Below are 16,891 nucleotides of genomic sequence, written 5' to 3'. Positions count from 1 at the left end.
CTAGACCAGAGGGTGTACACTAGTACAGATAGGAACCAGAAACACAGGGAATCCAGGGCGGATGATCCCTTCAGGACCAGTGGTGAGAATGGCGATACCAGGAAGGTAGGATGGAAAGGGGAAACTAATTATAAGGATCTACATATAACCTCCTCCCTGGGGGATGGACAACAGAAAAGTGAGTGAAGGGAGATGTCAAACAATGTAAGATATGGCAAAATAATAATTTACAAATTATTAAGGGTTAATGGTTAGCGGGGAGGGAGGGGGAAAAGTGAGAAGCTGATGCCAGGGGCTTGGGTGGAGAGCAAATGTTTTGAGAATGATGAGGGCAACGAATGCGCAAACATGCTTTACACAATTGATGCATGGATGTGGTAAGAGTTGTATGAGCCCCCAATAAAATGATTTAAAAAGCAAAAAGATAAACACACACAAAAAGATTATGAACAAAAGTGGGATAGAAAATTATTACAATGTATTCAAAATAGTGTGCCCAATTCTCACTTTAACCATTTTGAAATCATATGACCCAAACTAGTAAAACCAGTAAAAACCAGTTGCTTTTTAGTCAACTACAGCTCATCTTTGAAAACTGATTGTCACTGGGTTTTGAACGGTTAATTTCTCAAAAGTAGACTTTCAGCCTCTGGATGAACTGGAACTGAACCTCTCCTCCTTTTCAGGCAAACTAACTGTACCACCTATGGACTCCCATTGCTCCAAACCTATTAGAGCTAAATGGAATTACAGAGATACAATAGTTAACGTGCCCTGCTGCTAAATGAATTTGGTGGGTCAAACTCACTGGCTACCACATGGAAGAAAGATGTGGTATTGTTTCCAGTAAAGATTCACAACCTTTGAAACCCTTTAAGGCAGTTCTATTCAATTCAATGGCAATGGGTTTTGTTTAGTTGATGCTAAAAAGCAGTTATTCTAAGTATGCATATTAATTACTTATTAATATCTTATATATTCAAACAAAAGTAAACACTAAAAGGATTTCTCCAACTTTATTAAATTAAGACAGATTAAAGGCCTAGGAGCTTGGTATAGTCAACCATTTGGGGAGGGAAAAATGAGAAATTAGCTAAAATTTTTTTAAAAAATCATACCAATGAGAACACTTTTCATCCAATTATTAAAGTTTCTGAGGTAAAAAATACGGCTTTGGCTACGCTTCTCCAAACAAACTTCCTGACGTTCATTGTAATGAGCAGCCACCGTTGAGCTATGCCCTTCTTCTAAGCTCTGAAAATAAGAATGGAACAAAATGAAGGATCAAAACATAGTAAAGATAAACCTAAAAGTGGACCTGGCCCATATACAGCTAAAACTCTCTAGAAATTGGTAAACCTCACTAAGCAATGCCACTAACCACAGAAATCCTGACAATTAAGAACAAAATTTGCTTCTCTATGTTTTCTAGTTTTAAAAACATCTTTGGGTTTAATAGTTTCATCTTGCCCTATTATTGAGATAATTTTAGTGTCAATTTTTAATAAACCCAATACTCTTCCAGAGTTCTAATTTATTCTATAAACAACAATAGATGGAGTACCTACAAAGGAATAAAGTGTAATCATAGCTAAATTTCTATTTAAAATTGTTGTGAGAATTAAATGACATAATAATACATGTAAAGAAATGAGAATTCAAGGCTATGCCCAATGGCAACATTTAAAAATTATTATTTATGATTAATACAACAGTTTTCTACCTGTTCTCCCTAGTGTCCTATGTAGTCTTTTCCCCCCTGAAGTTTGGGGATCCACGTTCTAGTCAAACAAGCATTCTGAAATAACAAAATTAACTGACCAGTAAAGGAAGTTTCACCTAAATATGAATAATTGTAAAGGTTTAAAAGCCCACTTTGCCCCAAGACAATAGCCTATTAAAAGCATTCTTATATTATTAAGGTTATGTTAAAAAATAGTATTCCTTATTTAAACTTGACATACTACATTAAGAATAAAATAAAACAGATTCAACATACTTTCTGTTTTTCAGAAACATCTTCAAGTTCTATTTTTCTCTTCTGCTGAACGCCAGCTCCAATGGAAGATACATTTGTTGGAACGTCATCAGCTTCTATTTTCCTCTTCTTTGAAATGCCATCATTTTCAAAACCTTTGTCCTCTGGATCAATTTCAGCATCAAGTTTTCTTTTGTTGCATGAAATATCTTTCCCACAATTGGAACCTTCCTTTATAAAACCATCTTCAAGTTCCAGTTTTCTATTTTTTGAGGTGCCTACTTGCTCCAAGGTAGGAGCTTTTTCTAAAGGCCCAACCTCAGAAGCTATTGTGTTTTCATTAATACCATATGAAGACTCTATTTCAGAATTTTCTGATGCTTTTGTCTCTTCAAAAGAGATTCTCTCACATTCATCAGTTTTTCCAGAATTTTCCATTTTTGATTATTGGGACCGATGGTAAAATTTCACAAAGCAACACTGGAATGATTAAAATTTGATATTGTTTTTAAACAATAAGACTGAGATTTTTTTTAAAATTTGGCTAAGTCATTTAATTTCATTGATCAAATATGAATTTTTATTAGTCACACAGCAGCAAGAACATTTTTAAAATTATGCAATATAAACATCACATACAATTATGTAATATATATATATAATGCATGCATAATATAAGTGAGTTTCTGAACAATGGTGGCATAGTAGGTTATACTAACTGCAAGATCAGCAGTTAGAAACCACCAGCTATTCTGACAGAGAAAGTTGATGCTCTCTATTCCTGCAGAGCAGTGGTTCTCAACCTTCCTAATGCTGCAACCCTTTAATAGTTCCTCATGTTGTGGTGACCCCAATCAAAAAATTATTCTCATTGCTACTTCATAACTGTAATTTTGCTATGGTTATGTATCGGGCGACCCCTGTGAAACGATCATTCCACCTCCAAAGGGGTCGCGACCCACAGGTTGAGAACCGCTGCTGTAGCATTACAGTCTCAGAAAAGCACAAGAGCAGTTGCATCCTGTCTTATGGAGCCTCTATGGGTCAGGAGTGAGTGTATGGCAGTGAGTTTGGTTTATAAGTAGTATGATAGCCCTGATAGTCAAATATATCTATAATCTTACTCATGAACGTCACTCTTGGCATTAAAACTGGCAAATAACTTAGGAACATACAAGTATTATTTCTATTTCTATTCTGATCCCTAAATTATTCTATAGCCCTGTTTGGGAACAAAAAGAGCAGGACTGCCCCATAGGGTTGTAATCTATACTGAGACTGCCACATCTTTCTCCAGCAGAGCCTTTGACAAGGACTCCTTGCAAAATGGGAAGGAGAGAGAAATAACAATTGGACTGGAATTGTTATAGTGCTCCATTTATTCAACAAATTTACTCAAACTTGTTTAAGGGAACAACAAGGAAGAAGAAATCACTAGTCCCTGAGTGGGTGGAAGGTTTCAAAGGAAAGCAGATAGGGCAAATGATGGTGTTAAAACACAGGCTGAAAGAATGGGAGTTTAAACCCACCCAGTGGTAACTAAGAAGACAGGCGAGCTGCTTATGGCAAAATGTTACAATCTTGACAACTCTATGAAGCACTGTCCTACTCTGACCTATATGGGATCACTGTGAGTTTTTTTAATCATCTCAGTGGCAGTTACTAATGAGGGAGGAAAATATCCAGGTGCCAAAATAGGTAGAAAACAAAAAACACGCTCCCCCAAATTCCACAGAACTACTTGAAATAGTCATCTAGAACAAGTATTCATCCAATTCCAAAGCCCTATCTTCTCTGTTTATACCTCTGTTTATTTCCTAATAATAGGCTTTAAATTCAAATAATCAAACCCAAGCCCACTGACATCCAATCAACTGTAAATCATAGCAGACCCTCTAAGAAAAAGTAGACTGAAGCTGGTTTTGCAGAAGCTGGTGTGTTCCAAACGCTGTTCTTTTAGTTAGCAGCTGAGGGCTTAAAACCGCTGCGCCACCAGGGTTGCTTAATTAAAATAAAGTCATCAGATATATCTAAGGAGCCCTGGTGGTGCTGTTAATTGGGGAAATCTATCTTCTTTAGTTGTACTTGTATTTATAACCTAAAATTAGCAGAAATTTAAGCCTGAATTATATTTATATAGCTCCTAGGCCTAACCCACAACACCTCCAGGGTTCCTTCGTATTTACAAAACCAAACCAAACTCACTGCCTGCTTTTTAGTCAGAGCTGACTCAGAATAACCCTATAGGGCCGGGGAGAACTGGCCCTGGCCCCTGTGAATATCTGACACGATAGCTCTTTGAAAGCAGAAAACTCCCATCTTTCTCCCACCAGGTGGTTGGTGGTTTCAAACTACTGACCTTGCTGATAGAAGCGCAACGCCTAACCACTCTGCTATTGGGGCTCCTTTTTGTAACTACAAACAACTCTATTTCCACAGATGTGACATCACAAAAAGATAACCAATTTTTTAAAAAATGATACGGCCTTCCAAAAAGCCGTGGAAAAGCAACAGGAATGTTTTGCATCATGGTAGAATGAATCATCTCCAAACGAGAGAAATAGCTGTCACTCAATCTGAGGGAATTTAAACTGGATCAGGTTTCCAGTCACACTTTCGAGGTAAACCACGTCTGTCTTTCATTTCAGTTTTACAGTGAATGTCTGAGTAGTCCAAGGCCACCAAGTTAAAGCTCAAGTAGGCCTGCGTCAGCTTCTTAAACGCATGCAATAAAGGTAATTTTTCAGGAAAATGCACGCCCTTCCATCATTTGCGCGGTCTAGCACTTTACTTAACCCCCTGCGCAAAAGAAACAAGCTTTTCGAACCAGCTAGAACCAGCTTAATGATCTCTAGTCTCTGCGATCTAAAATGGGAGGGGGCCGCGGCCTGGGTACTTCCTCAGACTTGAGGACTGCGCCTGTTGGCCTCGACTAGCGGTACCCATTTTGCTTCGGGCTGCGGACACAATAACGCCCCCGAGACAGGTACGTAGTAAGGTACAGGGCTACCGCGAGGCGAGTCTAAGCCAGGAGGCGAAAGTCCCATCACCGCTACGGCAGCGGAAAAGCAAAACACAAAGAGAAAGCAAAGGGCTGTAGTCCCAGCCCCCACACTCACCAGAACCGGAATCCACGATTCTGTTTGCGGAAACGGTGGCCTTCGCGCGGTTGCGTTGTGATGTCACTTCCGGCGAACGGCCAGTCACGTGCTGCCGTTCTGGGAAGAGAGCGGAAGTTCGCCATACTTCCGCGCCGGACTACGAGACCCGGCGTGCCTTGCGCTCGCTGTGAGGGCGGGGCTAGGAACTAGTTTAGTGGACTGCTACTGCTCAAGGCTTGCACGGGCTAGACACCTGACCCAAATAGCAGGGTCCTGTACTGGAAGGGGCGAGGCCCGCTCTGTAAAGCGACACCACTGTGGCACCCGAGAAATTGTCTCTCAGCCTGCGTGGCTGCGCCACCGCCCATAGAGGTAGCTTGGGCCCGGGGCAGTGGTTGGTGGGGAGGGAGCCCGCCACCGCGCGAGGGCGGGGAGGAGAAGCGCGATTCGAGCAACTGCCGGGCGAGCTTCCGCGACCGCACGTGTTAGCCCTCACGTGTGAGCGGAGAAGGTCAACCGCCCTTTTCTCGGGTGGCTGCAGTGGGCCTGGCAGTCTTGCCACCCTCCTGCTCCGTAACCTTTCGCCCTCTGCTCTTCCTCTCCTACCCCTGAGGAAGAGCCTGGCAGTTCAGGCCCTCGGAGTTGATTTGAAAAGAGCGACAACTTATTTCTCCGTCAGGACTGGCAGATCGTGCTCTGCCACCGTATTTGGGAAGCCCTCGTTCCAGGGAGGCTGTTGTCATGATGGACTCAGGAGAAAGGAGTTTCTTCTGAAGCTCCGAAGAGCATAATTTTCTGGGTTGCTTGTTTGGTTTGGGAAAGACAATACATCTTTGTCCAACTCTCAGATCTCCACTAGAGAGAGACAGTCATCTTCTCTATTAAAACTCAAACCGTTATAGTTAAGGACTTGAAACCCAAGATTAAGGTCAAAACTTTCCCTGTGAATTCAGGCAGATTGATGGTGTGTGTGCATATTAGTGCTGTGTATCAGGACCTTCCCACTTTAAGGCAGTGCATCGGGAATTATTTTTAATCAAAACTGATACCTGTAAGCCACTTTAAAAGATGTTCCCCTACCCTTTCTGAACAATTAGCAAGCCTATAGCGTGTAGGAGCCCCGGTGGGTGTGGGTAGTGGGAGAAAGATGACACTTTCTATTTCTGGAAAGAGTCTTGGAAACCCACAGCGACCATTCTGCTCTGTCCTATAGTCACTATGAGCCGGTGTCCACTCAATGGTAACATATAGAAAAGAGGAAAACTGACCCTTGGGGTGTCCAAAGCATTGAAACTATGGTGGCAGACTGCCATCTTTCCTCAGGGAATCTTGTGAACTGTTCTGGCAGCTAAGGGGTTAACCACTGTGCCACCAGGTCGCCCTGCATGTGATAGTTATATTAATGAGTAGCTGCAGGATGTGCTTTCCCATGTGGTGCCATAGAATTGGCTGTGACTCAGTGATCCTGCATGCAACAAAACACTACCTGATCCTCTACCATCCTCACAAATACTATGCTCGAGACCATTGTCACAGCCACTGTGTCTGCCAATCCATTTCTTGAAGGTCTTTCTCTAATTTACTGACCCCTCTACTAAGCATGAGGTCCTTTTCCAGAGAAAAGGTTGGTTTCGAGTCACTTTTATAAAGATGGAAAGTTCAGACTATTTGAATGTATCCAAGCGGGTGAGCACCATCCTTGCTTCTAAGAAGCATTCTGACTTTCTCCCAGATAAATTTATTTTTCTGGCTGCCCACAGGTATTAGTCTTGGAAGTTATTTGAACATAGTTCAAATGTATGAGTTCTGTGGGCTTCCTTCATGATCCAGCTCCCCGAGCATTTGAGGCAATTGAAAGATTCCATGGCTTGCAGCAGACACACCTTAATTCTTACACGCCCCCCTCTTCCCTCCCTCACCATCCCTTGATGATTTATAAATTATTTTTTTCATGCCTCCCTTGACGGACTTTTCTGTTGTCCCTCCCCCTGGTGTAGGTGTGTGTGTGTGGGGGGGGGGTGTTATATGTCCATCATTGTGATAGGTTCCCCTTTTTTCCCCCCACCTTCCCTCCTGGTATCACTACTCTCATTATTGGGTCTGAGATATTTGTCATAAATTCCCTGTGTTGCAAGCTCTTGGCTGTACCAGTATACATGCTCTGATCTAGCCAGGTTTGTAAAGTAGAATTGGGGGTCATGACAGTGTGTGTGTGTGGGGGAGCATTAAAGAAATAGAGGAAAGTTGTGTGTTTTTTCAGTTGTGTGCACCCTGACTGGCTCATCTCTTTCTTGTGGCCCTTCTGTAAGGGGATATGATTTTTTGTTTTGGATCTTTGATGCCTGATACCTGATCCTGTCAACACCTCACAGGCTAGTGTGCTGCTTCCATGTGGGCTTTGTTGCTTCTCAGCTAGATGGTCACTTTTATATCTTCAAACCTTTAAGACCCCAGATATTATATCTTTTGATAGCTGAGCACCATTAGCTTTCTTCACCACACTTGTTTATGCACTCATTTTGTCTTCAGCCATCTTGTCGGGAAGGTGAGCATCACAGTACACCAGGTATTAGAACAAAGTGTTCTTGCATGGAGGGAGTACCTGAGTGGAGGCCCAATGTCTGTCTCCTGCCTTGCTTCTTAACAAATAAATAGGTGTACATGGATCTGTTTCCAGATTGTCATATATAAGTGTATTTACATATGTACATGCCTTTATTTAGACTTCTATAATTGTCCTTTGCTTCCTGGTTCTTTTCTCTATTTCCTTTTACTTACTTCTTGCCCCACTATCATGTTCAGCCTTCATTCGTGTTTTGGTAATTCCTCTCGGCTACTTTGCCCTTGATCAAACCCCATCCTCGCCATTGATTTTTAGATCACTTGCTCCCTTGTCCCTGATTTTGTTGGCATACCACGTCCTTTCCCTGCCTCCCCCTCACACACCTTAGTTCTTAAGTGACTTTAAATAGATCTTACTTTTTAACACTTTAGTTTGGTCACTGAAGAAGGTCAAAGGTTCAAACCCATCAGCTGCTCCTCAGAAAAAGATGAAACTCTTCTCATAAAGATTTACAGCCTTGGAAACCCACTATGTCAGAAGCAACTTGATGACCATACATTTTTTTGGTTTTTTGCAGATTTACCCAGTGCTATACAGTGTTTTATTCCTTAGTTGCTGTTTCCATGAGTGCTGAATGAAATCCTTGACAGATTGAAAATTTTCTTCATTTATCATGATGTCTCTCAGTTCAGTTGTGAGGATTTTTGTTTTTATTACATTGAAGTGTAATGTATTCTGCAGGCTGTGGTATTTCTGATGGAGGCACTTCTAAATTTTGGACACTAATCCTTCTCACGTTGACTAAATCTTTGGACCAAGAGTAAGATCTGTTTTTAACAAATGGATTTTACATGGCTGCCCTTTTTTTTTCTTTTTTTTTTTAATTCAGTGAACGAGGTTGACAACTTCATGAACAATTTCAAAACTATAGGTCCTGGAGATTGGATGTGCTATTTCCATATCCAATCTTTAAAACTAGGGGTTTATATAGCCTTTATTTGCTAATTACAGTGGTAAAGTTACTTAATTTTAGGGAAAATTAGTCTAATTTCTACTTGAAAAAAATTGTTTTCCCTCTGTGTTCAAGTGACTCCCAGGTTAACTGATAGTTTTCATGGGCTATAGATAGCAAGTTTTCACTTTTTATAAAAGTTACCTGGAAATTAAATTTAATGGAGAAACGAGGACAAAGTAGTAGTAATGAAGGCAATAAATGGGCCAGATAAGCATGTCTAAAGCTAGTATCCAGTGTTGTTATTTTCACTCAGTGGTGCCTGCATAATTGCTTTAGTGTCTTCTGTGTGTCAAATAATCTAATGAGGTAGTTTTATAGGGTTTTTTTATAGCGAGAATTAAGTGGAGCTAATTAAGTGACCCATTCAGCCTGGGGTCAGAGACCAAGCTGTGTGCTAATCTTGTGCCCGGGGATGCCAGCGTGTTACCTTCTCTGGGCGTCCCCTGGCATCCCGCACTCCTTCTGAGGCATCCCAGTCAGTGTCTCAACAACTGTGGTAGACAAGTACTACACAGGCACAGGTCTCGCTCAACCAAGCCTTTATTTCAAAGAGAAAGTACATTCCAAAGGAGGAATGGGTCCGTTTCCATGGATGTGAGACAAGCTAGTGGTAAAATGCCAAGATATTTATAATATACATGATACTAAGGGGAGGAATATTTATGATTGTTGTAGGAGAATGGGGCAACTTCTTTTAAGTTTGAGGTCCAAACCTCACTTTCCCTTATTTAGTGAGGCCGAAAGTGTCGTGGTGTTCTCCTTGGTATTCACTCATACCCCATGCTCTCTGCTTTCCTTCTTATCATTAATAATAATAAGTAACCAAGTTTTCATGGTCGTTCCTTTCCCAATGTGTATGCAAGGTGGGAGATAGTTCTCTAATTATAGGGTCCTTGAATTAGTAAGTTTTACTTTGGTTTACCAGATGAACTCTTTGTTTACTCTTTATTCTTCGGGTGTTTCTCAGTGGAGTTTTCCAGCTTCCCTGGAACTGGCCATTGATTGCCGAGTGGCTTTTCAGAACATGTTTTAGTACTTCTTCATACTTAGATTATCATGTTCCAAGAAAATAGGGGACCAGGTGGATATTGTATCTGCTGGAATAAGAGCTCCACCAGACAGGATCATCATTTTTCTAAGTTCTTTCCCAGATACCTTGAATTGCCCCAGGATGTTTATTCCCCACCCCACCCTCCTGCTTACTAGCTTTTTAGGTTATATAGAATTTATTATTAATTATTTTTTAAGATTGTTTTTGGTGCTCTATTGACTGTTGTACTAAGTGTGGTAACTGTTGTAGAGTGGAAGATCCTATTTTGAAACAAGACTTGAAAATAAGATGTGATTGACAAAACTGAGCTTTGGGAATATCAAATATCAAATAGTTTGAACTTTCCCTCCTTATAAAAGTGACTCAAAACTCAGCTTTTGTCAATTCTGATTCATAGCAACTCTAAAGGACAGCATAAACTAACTGCCCCTGTGAGTCTGAGACTAACTCTATGGAAGTAGAAAGCCTTATCTTTCTCCCACAGAGCTGGCTGGTAGTTTTGAACTGCTGACTTTGTGGTTAGCAGCCCAACATGTAAACACTACACTACCCAAGGTGGTCATAAGGATCTCCAGTAGCATGGTGGATTATGCATTGGCCCACTACTAGCGAAGTCAGCAGTTCAAAATAACCAGTTGCTTTCAGGGAGAAAAAGGAGGCTTTCCTACTCTCTTAAAGAGTTACAGTAGGAAACCCACAAGGGCAATTACACTCTGTTCTATATAGTCTCTATTAGCTGTTATTGACTAAAAGGCAATGAATTTGAGTTTCTGAGTGTGTAAATCAGGGGTCCTCAAACTACAGCCCACGGGCCACATGCAACCTGCCAAGCACATTTATCCAGCCCGCTGGGTGTTTTTGCCCCGTTTGTGTTTTTACTTCAAAATAAGATATGTGCAGTGTGCATAGGAATTTGTTCATAATTTTTTTAAAACTATAATCCGGCCATCCAGTGGGTCTGAGGGACCGTAAACTGGCCTCCTGCTTAAAAAGTTTGAGGACCCCTGGAATAGTACATTCTGGTTTTGCTTGCTTGCCATGTATGTTGTCTTTGGGTCGGTGATCTTGCTTTAATTTTCCCCATTGAGTTGTATAGCACAAATGATAAAACAGTATGTCATGTACAGCACAGTACTTACAATGCAACAACCCTTTCATTTTTAGCTTATAACACCTGCAAACTGCTACTATAATAGCTGAAAGCATCCGAGTGCTGTGTATGTCTTGTGACTGAAATTTTATGTCTAGATACAACCGAAAATTATTTTCGTGAGTTCATATAAACTAGAAGAGAGGTTTATTAATAATATTTTACATGCTTTCAAGTATGCGCTACCTCCTCTCAAAAATATTTCACTTTAAGTAAAACTAAAACTTAGCTGCACCACTGGAGTAGAGGATCATCTTGCAGGCTAGAAACATAAATGTGAAAGCTGAGGAGTTTAAAATATTTGTTGGGTTCTATGTACCTGAAAAGGAGAGGATTTGTGAGAGTTGAAAGGGGTTTTACTTGTACTGTTACTATATCTCTTGAGTAGGAGAAAAGTGGAGGGATCCATTTCACTTGTACATATTTGTTGGGTCTGGTGTAGAATTAATGATAAGAAGGAAAGCAGAGAGCATGGGGTATGAGTGAATCGTTGGTAAAGACTTGTAGGAATTTTGATTGCATCTTTTTTTCATCAGTTGAAAAGGAATCAAAGTACCACTTAATGAAAATGAAGTGCTGTGTCTCTTAGAAGAGATAAAATGTGCAGTAATCAGCATAATGGGTGTATGACTAGACAAGTCAGTACATTGACTGTACGCATCACTTAGGTTCTTATCAGACCCTTGTACGGGTTTAAAATGTCAAGTCGCACTTGGCAGAGTTAGAGTTTAGCCAGATTTACTATGATGAAGGCCGAGAACAGGAAGGGAGTTAATGCAAGAGAATGATTATAATACTGTTGCTATTGTAGTTAACTATCTTTGAGTGGGGCCCTGGCTTATGCACAATGAAACAAATTAATGAGCAATGGACTTCATGCACAATGCACAATGAAACAAATTAATAAGCAACTTTCCCATGATTAGTTACATAGTAGATCATTTTGCTACATGTTTTTCTTATTTTCCTTCAAACGTTTTTTTTTTTTTATTCTTTTTTTTGGGGGTTTGCCTTTTAACTTTTTTTTTTTAATTGGAGAAGGTTTACTTTTCAGATCATCAACTTTGTATACAACAATTAAACTTGGAATCAACTTCCCAATAGTTTGCCCTTTGCTTGCTTCTTGATTTATTTTTTCCTTGTAGACTACTGTCTTCTATTACTCCCAAATTAATACCCTTCAACAGTCAAGCCTGTTGCTTTACTTTCCCTCCCTTGTACTCCATCCCCCCACCCCAAAGTATGAGAATATCTTGGTGTCTGTATATATATACACATTTATAGAGAGAGCATACATATATTAATATAGATACATCCAGATATATATTTCCCACCCTAATAACAGTGGTCTCATAATATTCATCCTTTTGTGATTCTGTCTTCTTACTATAGTGAACAGTGCTGCAATGTACATGGGTGTATGTATGTCTGTTCGTGTTAAGACTTCATTTCTTCAGGATATATGCCCAGGACAGGAGTTTGGAGTTTCTATTCCTAGTTGTTTAAGGTTGTGCATATTTACAGTCCCTGCAGCAGTATGCAAGGGTTCCAGTCTCTCCATGGTGCCTCCAGCAGTTGTTCTCTGTTTTATTGAACTTGGCTGCCAAAGTCAGTGAAAGATAGTATCTCAGTGTTTACATTTACATCTCCTTGATGGCTAGTGATCTTGAGCATTTCTTCATGTTTGCCATTGCATTTCATCTTTGGTGAACTATCTGCTCATATCCCTTTCTCACTTTTTAATTAGATTTTTCCTTATTTTCTTGTTGAGGTATTGCAGTTCTCTATAGATGTTACACATTAGTCCCTTAACTATTGATTGGGTCATCAAAAAATTGTTCCCCACTCTGTGTTCTCTTTATTCTTTTGATGAAGTCTTTGATGCATCTTGTAATTTATTTGATGTATCTTATTTTCAGTATGTCCCAATCATCTATTTGTCATCCATGTGTGTTTCCTTTGTTATATTTGATAGTGTGTCTGTGCACTGCAATAGCGTCCTTAACTTTGTCCCTGTTTTCTCGTAGACTGTATTTATGGCTCTGGGTTTTACATTTAGGTCTTTGAGACCCATCCAGGCAGTTCTACCCTGTCCTTTAGGGTGGGTATGAGTTGTAATTGGCTCAAAGGCAGTGAGTTTGATTTCCTTTTTAAAGTGTTTTCGAGGGGTATTGGCCTGTGGTTTTCCATTTTGGTAGAGTCTTTGCCTAGTTTTCCTTTCAGAGTTAAGCTTATTTCCTAAAATGAGCTGAGGGATTTGCTGTCCACAGCTGTACTCTGGAATAGTTTGTGTAGAATTGATGTCCATTCTTTTCTGCAAGTTTAGTAGAATTTCCTCTTAAAGCCATCTGGCCCCAGACTTTTCGTTGTTGGAAGTTTTTTAATGACTTGTTCTATTCTTTCATTATAGGATTACTGGGGTTTTCTCAATCTGTTGATTTGATTACATACAGTATTTCTAGAAATTTGTTCTGCTAGTCTTTCAACTGTGGTAGAGTACAGTCTTTTGTAGTGATATGTTGTTATGTTTCTTAATTTGTGAAGTGACTTTAATTCCTCATTCTTGATATTTTATCTTCTCTTCATTTTCCTTTGTTTGCTAATCGCTTATCAACATTGTCAAAACTTTCAAAGAACCAACTTCTTGAGTTTTGTTGACTTTATCTATTGCTCTGCTTTCATATCAATTTATTTCTACTTTAATCATATAACCCCTGAATTTTTAATTTCAGGAAAAAAATTTTGTTTTTATTCTTTACTTTCATAGTTATCAATATATATATTAATATATACATTTAATTAAATGTTACGAAAATGTCGCGCTCGGCGTTATAGGACTAATTTTTTAAATTAAATAATCATTTTATTAGGGGCTCATACAATTCATCACAATCTGTAAATACGTCATCTGTGTCCAGCATTTTAGTACATATGTTGACTTCATCATTCTTATGGCACCCGCTTTCCACTTGAGCTATAGGGCTAATTTTTATGATTTTTTTTTTTCTGGCACACTTAAGGGTTTATCTTGACCCTTGTTTTAATTATTGACGATGCTAGAGTAAGGGGTTGATTTTGCTTTTCGCTTTTTTCGTGTGTGAATTCATTGCTAAAATTGCACTCTCAGTACTGCTTTTGCTTTGTTGTGTTTTAGTTCTCATTTGTTTCGAGGAATGTTTTATTTCATTATTTCATTGCTTATTTCATCAATTATCCAGTATTATTAAACGGTATATTGTTCAGCTTCCATGTATTTGCTTTATTATCCTTGCTCTTTCTCTTGTTAGTTTTTAATTATATAGCATTGTGGATTGAGAAAATGTACAATCTCAATATTTTAAAATTAATTTGAGGACTTGCTTTGTGTATAACACTAGAAATGAATATACAATGGGGTATCCCCAAAAAACAGGAATTTTCTTTTCAAAGCTATGTATTTAAATTTTTTTACAAAACAAGCTTATCACCTTTCAAAGTACTCTTACACTTAATACATTTGTCAAATCTGTGATTCCATTCTGGGAAACATTTTCAAACTCGTCTGTTAGGATGGCTGACAGCGATCCCCTCGATTTTTTTTTTTTTTTCCCCCTTCACCTCTGCTGTGTCTTCAAAGTGCTGTGCCGCCCCCCCCCCTCAATTTATTTATTTATTTAGCTGTCCTTTCATATCCCTCTTCATTCACAGAAACAAAACGAAGTCGCACAGAGGGAGGTCGTGCGAGAGGGCAAGAGAGAGGCATGCTGTTTTTTGTCAAAAACTGGAGTGCTGTGTGAGCAGTGCATTGTCTTGGTGGCAAAACCAGTCCCTGTCTGCCAGAAATCGAGCCTTTTTTGGCACACACTGTTAACGCCAGTCTTTTCAGAACCTCTAATTAGAAAGCTTGATGAACAGTCTGCCTTGGTGGAAGGAACTTCAAATGCACTATCCCCCTCAGATCAAAAAACAAATGAGCATCACCTTGGTTTTTTATTTCACTTGAGCTTTTTTTGAGTGAGGTGATGATGGCATCTTCCCCTGACTTGACTGATGTTTGCTTTCCGGTCCTAAGAATAGCACCCTGTCTTGTCACCAGTAATGACCTTGGGGAAAAAGTCTGGGTCACTTCAGAGCTGTTCTTTGAAAGCACGTCATGTTTCCACTTGGTGCTCTTTTTCCCGGTCAGAACACAAGGCACAAAATTTGCTGCTACCCGTTCATTCCCAAATCTTTGATTAAAATTCACTGAATCGAGCTCCAAAGAGAGTCCAAGTAATTTCCCCATCTCTTTAGTGTTCCATCCTCAGTATTCCAGCACAAGTACACGAATTTTATCATCATTTTTGTTCATTTGGGAAGTTGTAGAAGGAAGTTTGTGAATTTTGTCATCGATCAACATTTCACCTTTTCTGAAACAAAACTACTCATACACTTGAGTTTTTTCCAAAGCACTGCCCTTGTAAGTTGTATTCAATATCACAACAGTTTCTGTGGCATTTTTCCTGAGCAGGAAACAAAATTTCACAGCTACATGCTGTTCTCTTAAATCAGCCATCACAAAAAAAGTTCGATCATGTACAACTTTCCTCTAGTTTCTAAATGTTTCATTCTCCACCACTATCATGATCATAATCCGACCTTGCAAGTCTGGCTAGACCAGAGGAGGTACACTGGTACAGATAGGAACTGGAAATACAGGGAATCCAGGGGGTATGATCCCTTCAGGACCAGTGGTGTGAGTGGCGATACTGGGAGAATAGAGGGAGAGTGGGTTGGAAAGGGGGAAACGATTACAAGGATCTACATGTGGCCTCCTCCCTGGGGGACGGACAACAGAGGAGTGGGTGAGGGGAGACGTCGGACAGGGCAAGATATGACACAATAATAATTTATAAATTATCAAGGATTCATGAGGGAGGGGGGAGCCGAGAGGGAGGGAAAATGAGGAGCTGATGCCAGGGGATTAGGTGGAGAGCAAATGTTTTGAGAATGATGAGGGCAATGACTGTACAAATGTGCTTTACACAATTGATGTATGTATGGATTGTGATAAGAGTTGTATGAGTCCCTAATAAAAAAATTTTTTTTAAGTGTTTAAAAATAAAATACCTATGAGACTACACCCACTTAAAAAAAAAAGAGGTTCGATCAAAACTGCTTTCACAAAAAAAATTCACTGTGACCAGAGAGAACCTTCCAGGCGCCACACCCAAGAGGGTATTGCTTGATGTTTGCCTTGCGAGAAAAATGGGTGCTATGGAAGCTCCGCCCAGCAGAGCGTTTTTCTTTTTGAGGTTCCCCTCCTGCACTGTGTTGCTGTTGTGTGCACTGCTCTGTATATGTCTAGGACGTCAGATTGCTTCATTGTGTTTAGTTCTTTATCTTTAATGAGTGTATTCCCAGGTGATTTCTCCTTCCTTGAGAATCGTTTATTGGAATCTCCTGCTATTGTTGAATTGTCTTATTTCTCTCTTTAGTTTTATAATAGTTTGATTAACATGTTTTGAGGATCCTTACTTTGGGTAAATCTATGTTTGTTAGGGTTTTGTTTCCTAGTTCTCTTGCTCCTTTTATCATTTTGTAGTGACTTTTTTTGTGTTCATGATGGGTTTTTGCCATGAAATATCGTTTACTGGAAATTAATATTGTCACTCCTGTTGGTTTTGAGCAGGGGTTTGGTTGCCATTAGTTTGATGTTTATTTTTTCCATCCATTCATTTTTTTATCCAATTTCTCGTTGTATCCAAGATATTCTTCTTGTAAGCAGCATATTGATGGATATTATTTTCTTAAGAGAAAGATGGAACTTTCTACTCCCATTAAGAGTTACAGTTTCAGCAACTCACAGGGGCAATTCTACCTTGCCCTATAGCAGCAGTTCTCAACCTGTGGGTCATGACCCCTCTGGGGGGATGGAACGACCTTTTCACAGGGGTCGCCTAAGACCATCAGAAAGCACATATTTCTGGGCAATGAATTTACAAATGTGCTTTACACAATTGATGTATGTATGGATTGTGATAAGAGTTGTAAGAGCCCCTAATAAAATGATTT

The 16,891-nt window shown here is 39.7% G+C and overlaps 2 protein-coding genes across 3 annotated transcripts in view; one reads left to right on the top strand and one right to left on the bottom strand.

The window, feature by feature from the left end:
* RNMT (RNA guanine-7 methyltransferase) overlaps positions 1–5,136 on the bottom strand; it is a 52,530-nt gene extending 47,394 nt beyond the window's left edge. The window contains exons 1-3 of one of the 2 annotated variants that reach the window (XM_004703846.2): positions 5,098–5,136; positions 2,000–2,458; positions 1,119–1,254 (exon numbers count right to left, since the gene is read on the bottom strand). In XM_004703846.2, coding sequence (XP_004703903.1) covers positions 1,119–1,254; positions 2,000–2,416 — 553 coding nt within the window. In that variant the 5' untranslated portion in view covers positions 2,417–2,458; positions 5,098–5,136. Of the gene's footprint in view, positions 1–1,118; positions 1,255–1,999; positions 2,459–4,337; positions 4,378–5,097 lie in introns of those variants that run through there. The other variant, XM_045298923.1, reaches the window with a different exon arrangement.
* Positions 5,137–5,295: 159 nt separating this feature from the next.
* The window catches only part of FAM210A (family with sequence similarity 210 member A), a 57,426-nt gene continuing 45,830 nt past the window's right edge, over positions 5,296–16,891 (top strand). Inside the window, exon 1 of the mRNA XM_004703845.2 lies at positions 5,296–5,451. The gene's annotated coding sequence lies outside the window, so the exon portion shown is untranslated. The remainder of the gene's footprint in view (positions 5,452–16,891) is intronic.

Source organism: Echinops telfairi, unplaced genomic scaffold (genome assembly GCF_000313985.2).
Source record: "Echinops telfairi isolate 266 unplaced genomic scaffold, ASM31398v2 ScPeMD7_4;HRSCAF=17, whole genome shotgun sequence".
NCBI lineage: Eukaryota > Metazoa > Chordata > Mammalia > Afrosoricida > Tenrecidae > Echinops > Echinops telfairi.
This window is presented reverse-complemented; position numbering and strand designations above follow the sequence as displayed.